General features: G+C 38.2%; 3 protein-coding genes across 3 annotated transcripts; 2 read left to right on the top strand and 1 right to left on the bottom strand.

Annotated features, from left to right (window-relative positions):
- The first annotated feature begins 1,419 nt into the window (after positions 1-1,419).
- LOC114689285 (olfactory receptor 494-like) lies at positions 1,420-2,385 on the top strand. The gene has a single exon (XM_028863641.1). It carries the CDS (start codon positions 1,420-1,422, stop codon positions 2,383-2,385), a length of 966 nt encoding a protein of 321 aa, XP_028719474.1.
- Positions 2,386-11,489: 9,104 nt separating this feature from the next.
- On the bottom strand, positions 11,490-11,714 carry LOC114689282 (elongin-B-like). Its single transcript, XM_037203505.1, has one exon. The coding sequence runs from the start codon at positions 11,712-11,714 to the stop codon at positions 11,490-11,492; it is 225 nt and encodes a 74-aa protein (XP_037059400.1).
- Positions 11,715-18,097: 6,383 nt separating this feature from the next.
- On the top strand, positions 18,098-19,043 carry LOC114689284 (olfactory receptor 502-like). The gene has a single exon (XM_028863640.2). It carries the CDS (start codon positions 18,099-18,101, stop codon positions 19,041-19,043), a length of 945 nt encoding a protein of 314 aa, XP_028719473.1. The 5' UTR covers position 18,098.
- The last annotated feature ends 2,157 nt before the right edge of the window (positions 19,044-21,200 follow it).

The raw sequence follows: 21,200 nt of genomic DNA, 5'->3' as shown, positions 1-21,200 counted from the left end.
ACCATTTAGTTTGAATACTTATAGATCAGTATCCTCTATTGAAAATCATGTCAATTTATTTCATCATACTCTTATTACAAAACATTGTGACATTGGGAAAGGATTTGGTTGTTTTAATAAAATAATAATAATAATGTGTGAAATATTATTCATGTTTTACATGATTATGAAATTAATATTTCAAGGTACTTTAAAAAGTGATGATCTATTTAGAAGTATTTAATGAGCTTAAAGGAAGTTCCATTTGTAATTTTAGTGTGATCTCTCTTCCATTATCAGTTGTAACAAGAAAATTTATATTCTTTTTAAAGTTAATCAAGACATGACCTTACTTACAGAAATGTTAGAGTTTGTGACCAGTGTCACCAACAAAGCACCACTCTGTTTATTAACCATCAGAAAGCTGGAATGCCACCCTGATGCCTGTCACTAAATTTTATGTGTCCTAAGTGGTGTTCAGATCTACTTTTCTTTTTAAAGATTCATTACTTTCATTTTTTGAGGATGAATCTTGCCTCCATATACATATGTACACCACGTGCATGCCTGGTGCCAGAAGAGGGATAAGATCCCCAGAACTAGAACCAAGACTGCTGCGAGAAACCATATGGATGCCAGGGATTAAATTTAGGTCCTTTACAAGTGATCTTAATCAATGAACACCTCTGAAACCCCATAACTCAGTTACTATGTGTGTGTTACATAGCTTAAAATGTTTTTCTGCTGTAAAATGCACACAATAAAATAACTTAATGCTATTTAGTAGAAAAAAATAGAAAAACATTCAAATTTTTAGAATCATGTCTTGTGATATAGCAAGTATTTAATAAAAGTTAGCAATTATTTCATGCTTCGTTCCATAATTTTATGCTCTTACATTTTGATCTTTTATTATAGTAAATAAATCGATATTTTCTTAAGATTAACATTTTATTTACTTATTTATTTGTCTATTTATTTGTGTGAGGAAGTGGTGCAGGCAACATAGCATATGTGTGGATAACGAAGGGCAACATTCAGGAGTTGGTTCTTTCTTCCCATCTTGTGGAATCCAGGAATCAAATCCTAGATGTGAGGTGTCAGGTTTGGTGGCAAGAGTCTTAACAAACTAAGCCATCTCACCAGGCTAAGTCTCATAATTTTCAACTTTAGCTTTGATAACAATTAGCAATGTTTTATTATGAGTAAATGTAAATAAAAGTTATTTATTATTTGTAAAAAATTTCTAAAATTATTGATGAATAACTTTAAAGGAATGTATAACTAATGACAACCCAAGTAAAGCATCCATTTTGAAAAATATATTAGTTTGTAATGCTCTTCGTATATTGTATAAAATGAAAGTAAATGACTTATTTATAAGTCCCTTCTTGTAATGTCTCAATCACAGCCTGGTTCTGGTAGGAGTTACACTGTCCCATGGCTTTCCTGGATGTTGGGAACCACACTGCAGTCACAGAGTTCATTTTATTGGGCTTAACATATGACCCAGTCCTTAAAGTCGTCCTCTTCACCATCATCCTGTGCATCTACCTGGTGACTGTGTGTGGGAACCTCAGCACCATCCTCCTCATCAGAGTCTCTTCCCAGCTCCATCACCCCATGTACCTTTTTCTCAGTCACTTGGCTTCTACTGACATAGGCATCTCATCTTCTGTCACTCCCAATATGCTTGTCAACTTCCTGGTTAATCAAACTACCATCTCATACTTTGGATGTTCTGTACAGCTTGGCTTAGGTGCTTTTTTTGGGGCACTTGAATGTTTCCTTCTGGCTACCATGGCTTATGATCGCTTTGTAGCAATTTGTAGCCCACTGCTTTATTCAACCAAAATGTCTGCACAAGTCTGTATCCATCTAATTGTAGGATCTTATATAGGGAGTTTTCTTAATGCTTCCTCCTTCACCCTTTCCCTTTTTTCTTTTCTTTTCTGTGGAACAAACAGAGTCAATCACTTTTTCTGTGATTTTGCTCCTTTGATGGAACTCTCCTGTTCTGATGACAGATTCTCTGGAGTTGTTACCTCTTTTTTTGCTGCATCAGTAGTCATAATCACAGTGTTTGTCATAACTATTTCCTACACCTACATCCTCATCACCATCCTGAAGATGCACTCCACTAATGGCCGCCACAAGGCCTTCTCCACCTGCACGTCCCACCTCACTACAGTCACTCTCTACTATGGGACCGTCACATTCATTTACGTGATGCCCAAATCCAGCTACTCCACAGACCAGAACAAGGTGGTGTCTGTGTTCTACATGGTAGTGATCCCCATGTTAAACCCCATCATCTACAGCCTCAGGAATAATGAGATTAAAGGTGCACTGAAGAGACAGCTTGGTAAAAAAAATATTTTCTTAGGGCAATCTATTGTTTTATAAAACTTAATATAATAATGACAATTACCCAAAATCAATGGGACATTCATCTCAGGTTTGGTTATTGGGCTTCTTGTTATTCCTTTTGTGCTCATCTCCTTTTTCTCCCAGTATATGTAGCTCTTGTATTTATTGTATTTCTCTTTGTGTATTTTGAAATGTGTCTTTGAAAATATTACACAATATATTCTGATCATATTCAACCCCTCTCACAACTCTTCTCAGTGTAACTCCCTCTCCTACAAGCCAAGTTTTCTTTTAATCAAATCCAACTTGTGCTACCTGTACATACTAAGTTTAAGCTTCCAGTGAAGCATAGTTCACCTACCAGATGCCACACTTTTAAAGAAAATTGACTCTCCTTCTGCTACAAGATATCAATTGCCAATAACTCCTCAACTATGGGTGGTCTTCATGCTCATGTCCTCTCTCTATGCTGGGATTTTGTCTGGTTTGACCTTGTGCTTGCTGGTATAGCTAACATGAGTTTAGATCTGCAATCATTCTGTGGTGTTTTGAAAACATTGTTTATTTGTAGTCATCCACCAGCTCTGGCTCTTACAATCTTTCCACCCATGTTTCATAAGAATTCTGAGCTTGGAGGGAAGGCGATATGATACAGATATAGTGCTGAGCCTTTCACAGTCTATAATTCTCTCCATATTCACAAGTTGTATGTTAATCACCATCTACTCCAAAGAGAAGCTATACTCATGGGGGCTGGGAGATGAACTAATCTGTGAGTATAATGATAAGACATTGCAAATTGGTTTAATACTATGTCCATTTAGGGGAATAATGATGATGTGTTCTTCCCTAGGACATAGGACCTGTTTAGTTTAGGTTTTGGCCCTGATAGTGGTGTTATGTGTGAATTTCATCTTGTGGAGATAGATTTAAATTCAGGCAGAAAGCAGTTGTTAACTCCCATGTTATTTGTGCCACTATAGCACCAGGAGGCATAGCTTGCCAGGCCTGTGTTTATTGTACTTGAAATATTGACAACACAACACTAATTGTCTATATAATATATATCTTAAAACATGGTTATATTAGGCTACTCCTTTTTTAAACTTTTTGTTTTGTTTTGTTTTTTTAGTTCTGACATTTTTTATTTAGAGGAATGAGAACAATCCTAATTTGCTCATGAAAAGTTTAGGGCAGAGGCACAGAGTATATACAGCAAACTCGTCCATTCTGTTTATGAATCTAAGATCAAGTGTGATCAAAGATCAACCCTGCAACTACCTAGGCTCAGAATCAGGGTTATGAGTTGGCCCACCCCACATCCACCTCATTTGTGATCTGCTGGAGCACGGGAGGGGCATGTCCTACAGACCCAAAGCTGCAGGATCTCTATGAGAACAACAGCAGGATATCCAAGAGGAGCCCTAATGAGAACCCAGTATCAATGGTGTAGCAGAAACCAGAGGCCCCGAACCAGACCAATGGTTCTTTGTAGTGAACACTTGGAGGTAAAGATATACAGATAAAAGGGTTTACTGCATCACTTACTGTGTGTCACACTGAGGTTTCCATAATGAGATTTATGGTATGATTTTTCTTTAACTCATTTTTTTCCATTTTTTTCTCTTAAATTTTATTTCATTTTATTTTATTTTTTTTGGGAAGGGGCGGGTTGCAAGGGCTGAGGCTGGATATGAAGGGACAGAGCAATGAATGGGATCGAGATGCATGATGTATAAGACACAAATAATAAGTAAAAAGAAAGCTTTTGTTTTGTTTTGTTTTTCTGAGACAGGGTTTCTCTGCGTAGTTTTGGTGCCTTTCCTGGGTCTCGCTCTGTAGACCAGGCTGGCCTCAAACTCACGGAGATTCACCTGCTTCTGCCTCCTGAGTGCTGGGATTAAAGGCATGCGCCAGATCTGTCCCTGTTCTATGGGTAGGCTTCTGGAATCCAGTGCCTGTGGTGTGACACCTTACACAGCCTTAGTGCAGTGGGAAGGGGTTTGGACCTACCTAGGTTCAGTGTGCTTGGCTTTGCTGACTCCTTATGGGAGACCTCGATTTGGGGGATGTGGGGATGTGGGGTGGCTTGGGAAAGAGGGCTGGGGGGTGAGAGGAGGGAGGAGGGGGCATCTGTGGATAGCAGGTGGAGTGAGTAGAAAATTTCTTAATAAAGAAAAATGAAAAAAAAGAAAGTGAAATTAAAAATAAAAAAGCTCAAAAAATGTAAAAGCTCAAAAAGCTCAAAAAACTCAAAAAATAAAATAAGATAAATCTATCAAGTGGCAATGATACAGCCTCAAAAATTAAAGTGAGAACTTCTAAATATTTGGAAGATACACAGTGCTTCTTTAAAAAAAAAACTTTCTTAGCTTTCTTAAAGTTTAATTCATTCTATTCACTTTAGAATAGAATAGCATCCAAATGCTCTTTAGAATAGAATCCAAATATTATTTATCCTCCATGAGTCCCTCCTTTGATTACTCTGACTTCCTTTTTAATTCTTGTGATTATCAGGCTGAGGACACTTGTTATTTTCTGACTGGCAGCTTTTTGCCCACTCTCCATAACTTAAGCCCTTCTTGTTTTCCTAAGAGATTTCATTGCTAGCCTACACAAGCTAACACCACCCAGTCCCACCATAGCTACCTTTACCTTTCATATGAGTTCCATTTATCCTTCTAAGTTTAAAAGGTTGATTCTTCTCCAGTCTACTCTCCACTGAAGTATAAATTTCATGAGAATTGTTTCAGTCAGTAACATATATTTAATATCTACCTTGTTTCTACAATACAATAAATACTCAACAAAAACATTTAGGTGCAATTGATGCCTCATTAGTTATCCATAATTCCAAAGATCTGATACATCATTAGAGAAATAATTTTAAATCATAAAAAAGATACCACTGGTTTTGGGTGCATTCTCTCTGGCTTCTTACTAAACTATCCTCAAATATGTAAAGAATTAGCTTGAAATCTTCATTGACATGTAAATTAATGTTTCTAATTTTTCATTAATTCATTATTTCTCAGCTACCCATGGTCAGTTAATACCTAATATAAAATGGAGAAAACAGTTGAACATTTTGACCTCTGAGATGTGAATTCAGTGTTTATGGGTAGGCTAATCTATATGTTCAAGAATTTAGGGGTTACTTGACTAAAGTTCTGAGAAATCATGTAATCAGAAGCACCTTAAAATTTTACCAGATATTTTGAATGTTTGTTAAGTAATAAAGACTAGCAACAGAATGTCAGAAGAGGTAGGTATAAAGCTTCCAACATGAGAGTTGTTAAGATAAAGAAGAAGAGGCTCAGTGGGAAAAGTCATTTCCACTAAGCATGCTAATCTGGCTTTGATCACAGAGACCTACATGGGGGAAGGAAAGAACCAACTCATATAATTTGTGCTCTTTAAAACACACACACACACACACACACACACACACACACACACACACACACTAAATGAAACAGAAAAAATAAAGAAGTAGTCTAGGCAGACTAGAAATACAAGACAAGAGAATATAGGATGGAATTAATAGGTAACTAAATGGAGTAGAGAGATGGATTAGTGTTGAAGACCACACACTTCTCATGCACAGGACATGGGTCCAGTTCCCAGAAACTACACTGTGGCTAACAAACACCTACAATTGCAAGTCTAGTAGATTCAGCACACTCTTCTGCCTTCTGTAGGGAATAGGTATGCCCATGGTGTACATCCATGCTGTCAAAGCACTCATACATATAAAAAGTCAAAAGAAATTCATTTTTAAAAGGAAAAAATGGGTTATTGGAGAGAGCTTGTCTATGTGAAATTAAGGAATCTCTCTCTTTTACCTGAGTATTGAATCTCACAGTGCCTGTTCCTTTGATAACAATGGCCATAGTGTTAGCAACAAATTTTACTGATATATACTTTAGCCTCTGCTTTCCTACTTTATCTGGGAACCTCAACAGGAGAATAGTATAGATCACAGCACCCATTCAACACATCTGGGCGATAGGGGTCATGGCATCCCTCCTCTTTGGTTGATCTCCACCTAACAGTCAGAAAGTTCTGTTTCCTAATATCTTCCAATCGGTAATGCCCTTCTTTTCTAATTGCTCTACATAACTGATTTTCATTGTCTTTGTCTCATGGAGATGTAGAGTTCACTTCCTAGTCTCTCTCCTGGAATGATAGGTGTTAAAATTATCTAAGCACAACTAACCATTGTTACCTTGAATGAAGCCTTTCAGTAGTTCTGGGATGAATAAATTTGCCTTTGTGTGGAATTTGTGGCTTCTTAAAACCTACTTCCAGTGGGCACTGTCTGTCACCACTTCCCTTTATCTGAGAATTTCAGCCCAATTCTCTTTTTTATATCCTTTTCATTAGTGAGTAGATATCACAGAATGCCTCTAATTTTGACAACCTCATGCATGCACATAACATATTGAAAAAATTCCCACCCATGTTACCCACATAAATCTATTCTTAATGGTTCATAAATGTCAGTCCCCACATACTCCACTCTTTCCAACCTGTTAGTTCTAATGTTGTTTCTTATACCTCCATTGCCCTAATCTTGCTTTTATCTAGTCATATTGTAAGATTTTGTTTGTGTACTCTATTTTCTGAAAAGGGCTATTACACAATCCCATTTGAGAGAATGTAGCTTTTATGGACCTACTGCTCTTTGTTGTACATAGTACATTTAAACTTAAGTACAAAAATACCTCTTGAAAAGGAACCACATGGGTTTATATGATGTTGTAATACTTTGGAGTCAGGTGATTATTTTGGTATCTAAAAATTACTGTCGCTTAATAAATGTCCAGTAAACAGTCAAGGTGAATTAAAATGTCTCAAACAACACCATGAATATCTTGTGTCTCAGTGATGTGAAAAATGCTTGCCTGGAGCATGGAAACCTTTCTTTCCCATGTGAGAGACTTCTACATGATTATAGCTGTACTGTTCATGGCCAAAAAGAGAAAGTTGATGGCAATAATCAAAGGGGAAATCAAGACATCTGAGTTCTGTCTATGGGGCATATGTGACATTTGAGTGCAAGTATGAGTTAATGTTCTTTATACTTACTTTTTTCACTTTAACTTTGTGTTCATCTGTGGTGTGTGTGTGTGTGTGTGTGTGTGTGTGTGTGTGTGTGTGTGTGTATTCAGGAAATCAAACTGGGTGGCAAGTACTTTACTCCATGAGCCATCTTGCTGTCATAATTTTTATTTTCAGTGTTCATCTCTTTTAAATAAGATATTAAACTATAAAAAAATTAAAAAACATAGCATGCCTAAACAGCACCTCATACTTTTCTGCATTTAATTTGTCTTGCTTTTTTTCAGTCTGTCTTAGTGTCTTTCATTAAAAAGTATGGTATGGTTTTACATAGTAGTGAAATATGAATTTTTCATTTTAGTAGATACTTTAAAGCATCTCCAAACTCTAATGTTTTCACCACATCAGTGAGGAAGGATAGCCTGAGTCAGAGTCTAAGTTTATGGTGCCAATATCCATTGTTTTAGCATTTGGTTTGAGGTCCTATATTGTGGCAAGTTTTACCTTGCTATTTCTCATACTGGCGGTGACTCATGTGAAAGATGGTCCTATTTCTGACCATATGTCAAGTTTTTGTCTACAAGTTCCTCTTTTTACACCCAAGCCTAAGAATCTACAGTTGTGGAAAGGTATTTACTGCACAGTTTATCCCCTGTAAATCTTTACATATAAGAAAGTTACATTGTGACACATTGATATGTTTGTTTTTAATGTGTAATTTATCATGGCTGTTTGTTTTTAATGTGTATTTTAGCATGGCTGGAATTCCAGCCAAATGGTTGATCATTATTTCAAGATCTAATTACCTAAAAGATAAGAATTTAAAAATTTAAAATTGAAATCATTCTATTTTCCCATCTTTACACTTTCCTCATGTTTGTATAACATAGATATATTTGTACACATTTTGTACAAAAAAAAAAAAAACAATGCAATGTACCATCAAGCAAGTCCCCTACATCATTATCAGTGCTCAAACCACTCTACTGATTGTGGTGGAGAGAATAAGATAAGTGCATGGAGCACAGAATCAACAGACTTGAATCTACATTGATCTGGACAAACTATTTGTTCTCTGTAAGGCCAGTCTCTTACTGATATAATTTCATCTCTGAATTGGAGTGTTATGAGATATTTGTACACTGTGTAAAGATGTATTGCTGTGATTGGTGTAATAAAAAGCTTAATGGCCAATAGCTAGGCAGGAGGTATAGGTGGGACCTTTGGGCAGAGAGAGAACTTCAGGAAGAAGAGATGTGAGGAAATGCAGGAGACATGGAACAAGTTGTACATACAGAAGTGGAGAAGAGGATTTAAAAAAAAGGCACATGGCAAAATGCAAATTAATAGAAGCATATTAATTTAAGTTGTAAGAGCTGTTTTAAACAAGCCTAAGCTAAAGACCAAGATTTCTTAATTAATAATAAGTTCCCATGTCATTATTTGTGGCTGGCAGTGGAAAAGAGGTCTGATTACATATGGCGACAAACATGGGGCTCAAGTATCCAAACACAGGGCCTAAGAAAGCTAAAACAAGTTCTGGACGAGGAGCCAGACATGGCTTCTTAGACTCACAGTCTCTCAGGCAGGCCAGTGCTCAAGGTGAACAAAGGTGCAGCTCACAGCCAATGCATGTGGACTTGAGCCAGCTTCTAGGGCCATGTGCTGAGTGAAACCATGCAGCAAACAGACTGGCCCTTTAAGACAGGGATCACATGGTCAGAGAACACTATAGATGCACAAAAAGCCACGTCCAGACACAGAAATATCTTCTAACAAGGTACAATAGTCTTAAAAAGTGCTTAGGTGCTAAAGAAAAAAAATGGATATAGACAGTCCTAAAAAAATAAAGAGTTTAAATATAATAAAGCACAATCCTTAAACAGAAAGTAAACTAATATAAAAAAAATAAGCCACATAAGGAAGACAAATTTTATAGCACAGAGAGTTTGGACCTTTTATGGAGCTGTGTTAATTTAATTTTTTTTAATGCTAATGAAAAGAGAATAGCAGCTGCTGAGAGATGTTGGATTATGAAAGGGACTGCTAATTTAAACCAACCTAAATACTTTGGAGATATCTTAGCTTCAAAATGGAAGTTAGGAAATATGTTGCATTAGGAGAGAGATTGTGTTTCTGTTTCCACAGGAAACAAAAGGCTATGGATTCCTTCAAAATTAATAAAGATCTGATTTAAGAGATATCCTAAAAATCTCAACTACAAACATGAAAAAAAAACCTACAAGATAGGTGGCATATATGCTAATCCCTCTACATGGAAACAGCTCTGAGACTGCATGAGACATAATAGATCTTATTGGCTACAGAGTCGTCATGACCTATTATTACATGTCATCCTTTCATATGTCATGGATAGAGATTTATATTAGTTTGATTTTTTTAGTCAAAACAGACTTAAAATGTTGAGACTTTTACCTGCTCAAACATAGAACAAAGGAAGCATCTTCAGTTAACTTGTGCACAGAGCACATTCCATACTTGTGTAAATATAGATATATATGTTATTTTTTTAAAGTTTGTATATTTTGAAAAAAAAAGACAAGACATAAGTAAAGACAAGTAGTCCAGGTGTTCCAACCTCTCAGAATTCCTCTGATGCAATTTCCTCAAAATTCTGCATCCAGAACAAAAACTTCAAAGCAGCTAACTGTGATGTTCCAGACCCACAGACTATTCCAGCCAAGACTTCAGATAAGTTCTACAATTTCCCATCACACAGAGACTAATAATAATAATAATAATAATAATAATAATAATAATACAGCTAGTTCTCCCAGGACTTGATCATTATTCCAATTTTCTCAGGATCCCAGAAAGATGACATTACCCACAGACAACAGGAAGCAGTCTAGAGAACATGACACTCACATTCCCAAGAGGTGGGGTGGGTGTGGGAGTACACAGTGACTCCAGCTTGTGGCTTATTTCCATCTTGACTCAGGTTCAGAGAGTCCAAGTTTGTTTTGCTCCACAAGGCTATATAACTGGATGTTTGGCCAAAGATGTGGTTTCCAGATGTCTTACTCCCCAAGGCTGTGTAACAAGATGCTTTGCCATAGCCATGATTACTAGAGGTTGTGAGAATTAAGGAGATGCTTATGCTGAACCTCAAAGATGCTTTCTTTAGCCTATGACTGGCCCTAGCCAGTCAGCCTATGTTTGTTTTCCAGTAGATTGATCCTGAAGAAAGATGCAATTGACCGCTGAACAGGACATAATTACCCCAAGTGTTCAAGAACTCTCCTACCATCTTTGATGAGGCACTCCATTAGTACTTGAGTGAGATTGAAAAGCCCACACTAATGTCAGTTTATTACAGTATGTGGATGATCTCCTAGTAGCCACTGACTCCTTGAAAGCCTGCAAAGCTACTACTGAGGGGCACTCAAAACTTTGGGAGACCTGGGGTATTGTGTCAGCAAAGAAGGCTCAACTCTGCCAGACTGAGGTAGTTTACCTAATGTACATACTCAAGGGGAGCAAGAAATGGCTATCAAAAAAAAAAAAAAAAAAAAAAAAGAGAGACCATCCTGACGATCCCCAGACCAAGCTGAAAGGTGAGAGAGTTCCTGGGGTCTGCCGAGTTCTATAAGCTCTGGATCTCTGGGTTTGTTGAATTAGCCTGGGCTTTGTACAAAGCCACAAGGGTAGGAAAGGCTTCTCTCAAATGGACCCCAGAAATGGAAAAGCCCTTCAAGGAATGCACCTGCTTTGACACTACCAGACATCAGCAAACCCTTCCATCTATATGTGGATGAGAAAAAGGGAGTTGCCAATGGGGTATTGACAGAAACCCAGTGGCCTACTTGTCCAAAAGACTAGACCCAGTGGCTACTGAATGGCCTCATTGCCTCTTCATAATTACAGAAACAGTTTTACTAGACTCAGACAAAATAATTTCAAGTTACTTTGGGACAAACTCTTTTTTTTTTTTGACAGCCAAATCATCTTTATTGAGAGAATGGGTCTCTAGGGGGATGGGCCTGTGGCCCTCACTGCACAGCTTGTTCATTGGCACTGCCTCCAGAATCCTATGGCTTCATCACATCTGGAAGCTATGGAGGGCTGGAGAAGGGCTCAATGTGCAGAGCTTCAAAGGCATCATCTGCACCGAAGGCCGGGCCCACTCTGGCTGGCGCATGTGTCCGTGTTGTCTGGCTAGTGAAGCCACACTCGCCCAGAGTTTTTCTGTCATCAAGGAGCTGGTCATCCTTGTACAGCCGCTGTTCTTCTGGAGGCCTCTGGAGGATGCCTTGGACAACACGCTTTAGCTGGAACATGATACTCGACTACTTGGCTTCCGTGAAGATGGTGGTCTTGTGGCGGCAGATCATGAGAAACACCTTCTCTGATAGTTGTGAGTCCCACTTTGTAGAGCCAGTTCTGGTGCTCTTTCTGATGTATTTACAGGAGCCAGGGAAACAATGAGCCATTCTTTCTTCAAAGACAATTCCTCTGGTGCTGGCCTTTTTAATTGCAGATTCCAGATCCAAGTATACAGACCCAGGCCCAGTCAGGAATGTTACAGCTGTTACTCACAATCCTGCTGTACACCACACCTCTAACTAAAGTGTCTATCTTGCTGCAGGCTATCACCTGGGGACAAACTCTTAAAGTGACCAAATCCCCATGCTATCAAGAGAGTTCTTAAACACCCTCCCAGTAGACACTTGGCTGACTCATTATCAGGCTTTGCTCTTAAAACCACCCAGAATCCAATACATCCGCAGCAGTGCTTTATACCCTGCTACCCTACTTCCATACCCACACCTGGACTAACACCTCCATTGTCTGGACAACCTGATCCATCTTCATGATATCAGACCAGATCTCAAGGATGTCCCTCTGTCAAGGGCCTGAGTAACATGGTATACAGATGGCAGTAGTTTCATCAAAAATGGTATCAGATATGGGGGCAGCAGTAACAAATGAAGAAGAAATTATATGAACAGAGGCCCCTACCTCCTAGAACATCAGCCCAGAGGGTTGAGCTGATAGCTCCAACAAAGGCACTACAGCTGGGAAAGAGAAAGAAACTAAATATCTATTTTGATAGCCAGTATGCATTCACCATTATTCATGTCCATGGTGCCATCTAAAAGGGGAAGGAATTGTTAACTGCAGAAGGAAAGACTGTTAAAACAAATAGGAGATTTTAGACCTCTTATAGGCCATATGTCTGCCCCAAGGGATAGCTGTCATGTACTGCCCCAGGCAACAGAAAGGAGAGGACCCAATTTTGAAGGGAAACAATTGAGCAGATGTGACAACAAAGGAAGCCACCTTCCAGATGGTGGCCATCCCGCTGGTCACACTACCAAAGATGACAGGAAACACACAGGCTGCCAGAATTTCCATCTTACACTGACCAAGAGCTCTTGAGAATCCACTCATGCAAAAATGCCTAAATGAGAAAGGATGGTTCAAGAGCCCCCAATGAATGTCTTATCCACCCATCAGACTTTGCCACTCAACTAGTTTGACAAATACATCAAAGCACCAACATGGGAGAAAGAAAAATATAAGACCTTATGAGAAGAGAACATCTTAAGTCTAAAACGACGACAGAAGCTGTAGACTGATGTCTCACATGCTTTCTTGTCAATACAAAAAGTGAAATCATAGGAACCAGACAGAGGGAAAAGGAAATCTGGCCCAGTGCCAATTGGGAGATTCACTTCAAAGGTAAAACCATGACTATATGGCTATAAATATTAGCTGGTTTTTATAGATACTTTCTCAGGATATAATTTTGTTTTCCCAACTTTTACAAGATGGCTGTAATGTAGTCAAGAAGCAGCTAGAAAAAAGTCATCCCAAGGTTCCCTTTAGTGACCTGGTTTCCTGATCTATACTTTGACTTGGAAATACTTTATGGTTGGACTAAGTTACCTGATGCTGCTATGTTTCAAGAGGTCATCCATTTTTACGTTTTCTCTGGACATGATAAAGATAAGGCCTAGATAAAGACCTGTGAGGGAGTCAGTGACTATTTCTATACTTCATGGAGCTGTGTCCATGGGTCACACATGGTGGAAGGCACCAAAGGATGGAGACTTTATCAAGATAAAGAGGGAAAATCAACCAAAATGTCTGGGTGCTTTGTGGTCTAAATTACTGGGGAAAGAGCATGTAACCCAATATTAACCCAATTCATTGATGCTGATAAAAAAAGACCTCTGGTTGGATGTCAGGTAAAACCTGAAGTTTAAGGCTATATGGCCAGATCAGAGGACCAATAGGAAAAGACCTAGGGGCATTATTCACCCTCCAGTTAGGCATTCAGCCCAAGAGCCACAAAAGCCCCTGGGTCACAATAAGGTAATGGGCACCCCAAAGCCTAAGAAAACAAGGCCTAAGAAAATTAAAACATTTTCTTTGACCTCTGAGGCTGCCTCCATGAACTAGCCTCTTTAACCTACTGAGAGCTACTTATTTGGTTCCAAATGCCTCAAGTCAAGCCTCATCAAGACTTGTTGGCTCTGCTTGGACACAAAACCCTCCTATTACAAGGGGATTGCAATAATGGGAAGTTATACCAGCTCCCCTGACATGCAGTCATGCAGATGGCAACACTCAGGCAGAGGAAATCTTTTCTTACAATATGTGATGGGAAATGGTCTCTGCATGGGCTAACCCCCACCTATTTATGTCAGCCTCTGCAATAAAACTCAGAGTCCAATGGGATATGTAATTTTCTGTGATGATGTCTGGTGGGCCTGTACCACAGGCTGAACCCCCTGTGTACATGCCCAAATTTTAAGTGACATTCAGGGCTTCTGTGCCTTGGTACAGCTGATCCCTGGGATAGCCTATTTCCCTGAGGAAGATACTCTTCCTTGGCTAGAACCACTAGGATGGGCCAAAGAGGAGGTTTTCAAAGCCAGCCTAATGTCCTCCCTCATAGGCTTAAGTGTAGCCAGAAAATAGGCACTGAAACCTCAGCCCTCATCCTCCAAGACCAACATTACAGGATCCTGAGCATGGTCACAGATGAAGACATAGCCACCCTAGAATATCCATCACCTATCTAGAGGAATCATTCTCCTCTTTAGCTGAGGTAGTCTTCCATGATAGAAGAGGATTAGACTTATTTTTCCTTCATAAGGGGGGCTTATGTTTGGCTCTGGGAGAACAATGCTGTTTTTATGCTAACCATTCACAGAATTATAAAGGACTCCATGAACCTAAACATAAAAAAATTACCTGATAGAAAACTAGAAAAACAACAAAATGAAGGATGGTATGAATTTCTATTCAACTGGTCACCCTGGTTAACTACTCTCCTATCAGCCTTGGCTAGGCCCTTTGTCCTCTTACTATTGGTCTTAACTTGTGGACTTTGCATCATTAATGTCATAGTCAGGTTTGTAAAGGAGCAGATCTCCATGGTCCAACTGATGGTTCTAAAACAATAATATAAGCCTTTATCTTGAGGATTGAGGATACATCTTCAGGATTTGAGATGGTACACTACTTAATAGGAATGAGAGGGATAGGGAGACAGACAAACAAGAACCATGACAGGCTCCTAGTAGCCCTGCCAGAGACCATTCCTCAGTTTTAGTTTACTGGAACTGAGCAAATAGTTCTCAGGAAAAGAACAACTCAGTGGCAACCAAGCAGCAGGCACCACACAGCCTTCTGCTAGCTAAAGAGCTCTCCCACACCTGGACACTGGAAAGTCCCTACCCACTAGAGCCACCTACCAATCCTCTAACAACCTATAAACATTTTTATTTACCACCCCCCTCACTCAGCCCCAGACTAAACTGCCCTCCCTGGAATTCCCTTAATTTTGCTTAAAAGATGCCTGTAAACTTCTCTCAGGTTCACTATTTAGCCACTTTGTCAGATGATTTGACTGCAAGGTGATGGAATTTTTATTCTTGAGAAATCAAATGATTGTGTTAATTAAATGTATGTCTAGTGGTCTTTTATATGACTTCTTGTGAACCCTAACACCTATAAGTCTACTCTATAAGGTTAACTCCATAAGGTTAGTTTCTTACAGATTTATGTTTGTCTGGAAAAAAGTGAAGACATGACTTAAGGGGTTTTTACAAAGACACTATGCATGAGTGCAAAAGGGCACTCCCAGAAGCCAAAAGATTTTGTTTAGTGAAAATCTCAGTAAAAGGATTGTGCTACCTCTCTAAAAGTCATGGCCCATGAAGATCCTCCAAGGCACTACAAACTATAAAAGCTATGGCTACTGCATTGAGTTGCCTATGAGAGCTAGATGGTAAGTTCCTGTCGCTGAGGACACCACTTACTTAGCAGCATGACGTAGAGAAATTTAGGCTGGTAGTGAACTGGATGATCTCTCCTTTCTGATTGGATTTCATACTACTGGAAGAAGCCATAAAGGGTACTGAGAGAAAGTGTCACTAATTGTCCTGTTTGGGTGTGGTCTTTGCATGCTATTCTAGTAACACTATGCTAGGTAATATGTGCACACTGGTTCAATAGGGCATGAAAGCCATGTATGAAAACAACTGCTTTCTAACATCTGATATTTACTATAAGCCAAGTCAAAAGACCACAGCAGTGTGTCCATAGACCCCAGTGGAGAAGTAACTTCTATTGTCCTGTTAAGCACATATGTTATGACTGTCAAATTGCCTTCTAAACATATGTTATCATGTTCAAGATTATAACTGCTCTCACTCACAGTTGAGCATGAAAATTTTCTTTTCAAATGGGAAGTGTACTACAGTTGTTGACAAGAAGCCAGATCCTGAGGATAGGTGACTGTTTCTATAGCATAGTAGAACAATCCTTAGGTACACATGGAAATGAAACCAAACATCTATTTTATATCCTAGGAGGTTCAAGAAAATTGCAGAAGACTGTGTTATTTCATTCATAACAAAGTAGTTATAAATTGAACAAATATTGAATGAAAGAAGCAAAAGGGATACATTTGTCGTTTTGGTTTAGCCTACTATAACCTGAACTATAAAATAAACTTAAAACCAATATTCACCTGAGATAATTTTGCCATATTCTTTGAATAACTATCAAATTGAAGCATGTTAATTCTTAGAAAAGAAGAATATACCACTTGAGATTGACAAATTCCTTAAAGAGTAGTGTGTGTGTGAAATGAGATAATAATCCCCAGTGATTTGAATTCACACTTGAATCCAGAAGTTCAGCAGGGACACATCCTTGGTGACAAACAATGGCAGTAAGAGACAGCTGGGCAGCAATAAATGCAAAGTGACCTTGACCTTGTTACTTTGCAATGAATTCTTGTTGGAAGAGGTAAGTTTGGAGATTTTGGGGTAAATTTGGTTTACTGGTTTGAAATTTATCTTTGGAAAATATTTTATTCTTTAGAAATGCATCCAAATATGTAATATTTAGTGGATATACAAATCAGGTGAAATAAGGCAAAAAACTAGAACAAAAAATAGCTGAATCAATTTCTATTTCCATACTCAAACTCCTTTGAAAATTCAGGTAACCTTCATTGTTAAAGATTTCTTATTTATCTGACCACTGATAAAAGCAGAAGCTAGCATGATCTTTAAGCATACAGGAAGTTACTACTCAGGCAAATGAAGTCATTATCTTTAAATACTTTGATGGCAAACTATTGGTAACCTTTTGTGGAAATGCTTGCTCTACTTATTGACAGAATATTCTAGTATCATAAGCACTCAATATGTTAGCCCAACGGAAGATATAATGTCAAAAATCATGAGATAAGAGTGCATGCAGCCTTGGGCTGGATATACCTGGGTAAAATTCTTAATTTCTAGGGTTCAATATTTACTTGCCATTGTACTGTGTAGAAAACCATGTGATTTTATTCCATCACACTACAATTAGAAAACACAGATTTCTTTCTAGTTTTCCAAGTTCAAGTAAGAAAATTTAACTTGATGTGGTCTTGCTTCACTCATAGACTATATGAACAATGTACTAAGGAAGCTCAGCTTTTGTGTATTAAGCATATACCCACAAAACTACTCTGTTGTACATGCAAAATGTGTATGTGCTCTGAACTTCATTGTGACTATCTCATAAATAATAGTTCTTAAAAGTTTAAATGAAGTTCAGCCTGCTGGTGGTTCATATGCTGATTCTAGACTTCGTATAGACATAAACTACTAATCATTTTCAAATTAAATAGTCTTAATAAGATATAAATAATAATATTGCTTAATACTAACTGTTGGAAACTAAAGAACCATATATAAAATTCTATGTCATGTTCTGGTACTTAGTAAGCATGCAGTAAGATAAGACATTATTTAAGGCTTCATCACACAGTTCTGTGCTTGACATTTTCTGTCTTGTGGTATTTATAATTTTCGTTTTTTTTATATAAGTCTCACATTTTAAAACTTTAGTTATAAAACCACATAGGTGTTTTTTTTTACTATATATACCTAAAAAGACAAGAGATACATTATTTGAAGGAAGGTTGTTAACATTTGTTTTAAAATTTTAAGTCACATTAAATGAACAAAAATATATGTACACCCAGATTCCTGACTAAAATTTTGTCAAATAAAACTGCCAATTATTTTGAATGATATATTTATTTGTGATACCCCAAGATTGAGTTGCTGAAAATAAACTCATTTTTATAAATCCCTTCCTGTAATATCTCCATCACAGCCTTCATCTGGCAGTAGCTACACTGTCCCATGGCTTTCCTGGAGGTTGGGAACCACACTGAAGTGACAGAGTTCATTTTATTGGGCTTAACAGATGACCCAGTCCTTAGAATCGTCCTCTTCATCATCATCCTGTGCATCTACCTGGTGACTGTGTGTGGGAACCTCAGCACCATCCTCCTCATCAGAGTCTCTTCCCAGCTCCATCACCCCATGTACTTTTTTCTCAGCCACTTGGCTTCTGCTGACATAGGGTACTCATCTTCTGTCACGCCCAATATGCTTGTCAACTTCCTGGTGAAGAGAAGTACCATTACCTACCTTGGATGTGCCATTCAGCTTGGATCAGGTGCTTTCTTTGGCACAGTTGAGTGCTTTGTTCTGGCTGCTATGGCTTATGATCGCTTCATGGCAATCTGTAGCCCATTGCTTTATTCCATGAAGATGTCCACACAAGTCTGTGTCCAGTTGCTTATAGTAGCATACATAAGTGGTTTCCTTAATGCCTCCTCCTTCACCCTTTCCTTCTTTTCTTTTCTCTTCTGTGGACCAAACAGAATCAATCACTTTTTCTGTGATTTTACTCCTTTAGTTGAACTCTCCTGTTCTGATGACAGTGTCTCTATTGTTCTTGCCACTATTTCTTCTGGCACTGTCATTGTGTTCACAGTGCTTGTCATTGTTGTCTCCTATACCTTCATCCTCATCACCATCCTGAAGATGCGCTCCACTGAGGGTCGCCAGAAAGCCTTCTCCACTTGCACCTCCCACCTCACTGCAGTCACTCTCTTCTATGGGACTGTCACATTCATTTATGTGATGCCCAAATCCAACTACTCCACAGACCAGAACAAGGTGTTATCTGTGTTCTACATTGTGGTGATCCCCATGTTGAACCCCCTTATCTACAGCCTCAGGAATAATGAGATTAAGGGTGCTCTGAAGAAACAATTTGGCAGGAAAATATTTTCTTAGAAACATTTGTTACGTTGTAGGACTTGATATTGCAATGATGCCTTATGGATATAGCAATACAAGTTGAGTGTCTGTGGTTGAAAAATGTATGTTGACATACTATTAGTAAATAAGGGACATTGCAATAAATATCATAATTCAATTTTCAGATTACAGAAGAAATAAAAGGGTCATAGTAAGTTACCTTTAATAACTTTAAAAAAATCAAATAGAGTTTTTATTTAACAGAAAAAGTGATTCATATAAAACATAAAATTCTGCAATATTTTGAAGTTAATTTGGTGGTATTGTGTTCCCCAAAATATTGTGCATGCTAATAAACTTATCTGGGGTCAGAGACAGAACAGCCACTAGATACAAAGGCTAGAAAATGGTGGCACTCACATCTTTAATCCTAATATTCCAGAGACAGAAATCCCTCTGGATCTCTGTGAGTTCAAGGCCACATTGGAAACAGCCAGGCATGGTGACTCACTCCTTTAATCCCAGAAAGCAAGCCTTTAATCCCAGGGAGTGATGGTAGAAAGCAGAAAGGTATATAAGGCGTGAGGACCAGAAACTAGAAGCATTTGGCTGGTTAAGCACTTGGCTGGTTAAGCATTCAGGGTTTTGAGCAGCAAATCAGCTGAGACCCATTCTGGATGAGGAACCAGAGGCCTCCAGTCTGAGGAAGCAAGACCAGCTGAGGATCCGGCTAGGTGAGGTAGCTGTGGCTTGTTGTCTCTCTGATCTACCAGCATTGACCCCAATAACGGGTTTGATTTTATTAATAAGAACTTAATAAAATTCATGCTACAGTCATTATCATATTTTTAAGTATTTGATAGTCAACTTTGTTACAGACTGAATCTTACCTGTCCCCAAGGTCTTACGTGTTGATGAAATATATCTTCTCTGGTGCTGTTGAGAAGGGCTAGAATCAGAGAGGTTGAGCTTTGTGGGCAATCCTTAGGTTACTAGAGGCATGACACAAAGGAGATTTGACACTCACAATGTTTTTTTTTTTTTGTCTCTTATTGACTATAAAATGGAGAGTTTTGTTCTACTATGTGTTCCTTTGGTGATGTATATCTACAGATACATGTCAATGGAGTCAATTCATAAGGGACCAAGAACTCAAAAACTTCATGTTAACAATAAGCCTTTCTCTTCAATGCCAATTGATTAGCTCCACTACTTGTTATGACAATAGAAAGCTTACTAATGCCTATCACAAGACTTCATAATGTGGCTGGTTCAACACCAGATTATCATGAGATAAACCTAATAATTATGGTTATCTTGGTTATCTCTGCACCTTGCAAAAGAAATGATAGGGGGCAACTAAATTGGTTGAAATGTTTTCATAAAAATGTTGCCTCTGAGATATATCCATATATATATATATATATATATATAATATATATATATATATATATATATTATATATGATTGTGGTTTACGCATGTGGTACTGTGAGGTCCACAGAAAAGAACAGGAAATCCTTCTCTGGTTAACCTGAATTCCTGTCAACTTCAAATGTTAAATTCCTACTTCAGGTTGAATCATATTCTTAAGCTTGCAAGGAACAAGGAAATCAAAAAGAGAAAAACAAAACAGGAACAACAACAGAAATAGTTTCCTACAAAAGAACCAAGTTTACAAGTCCAACCGTGAGACGAAAGACATCATGGTCAAGGCCCTCATCCTCATGTTCAAATGGGAGCAGATATGACCACATCTTCTTTGAAACACTTTGACTACCTTTAGGAGAAATGCAATCAATTTTCTCATATGGTCACATTTACTCTTCTTTCCCCCTCCACTTTAGTGTTTCAGAAACAGATTCAATTTTCTTGCTTATAAAACAAAAGGCATTGATGTTTTTATTCATTCATTTGCATTTTCAAACAATCTAGAAGGGTGTCTAGTGATACATTTCCAATGTTAGTCTAGCCCATTGCATGGGGTTACAAATGAATACTGGCAAGGGTGAAGTATATCCTCTAATATAGGATCTTGACAATAAAACTAAAGGGTAAGTGATTTAGACTATTAGAAGATGTTGAGAACTGTTGATAAAACAAAATTCAACAACAAAGCCAAAGTCATGTGTGAGGGGTTGATGTGGCACAGGCAAGGGTTTGATGGTGCAGGTGTCACTGAGAACCTAAAAGC

The sequence above is a fragment of the Peromyscus leucopus genome, chromosome 1 (genome assembly GCF_004664715.2).
Source record: "Peromyscus leucopus breed LL Stock chromosome 1, UCI_PerLeu_2.1, whole genome shotgun sequence".
NCBI lineage: Eukaryota > Metazoa > Chordata > Mammalia > Rodentia > Cricetidae > Peromyscus > Peromyscus leucopus.
This window is presented reverse-complemented; position numbering and strand designations above follow the sequence as displayed.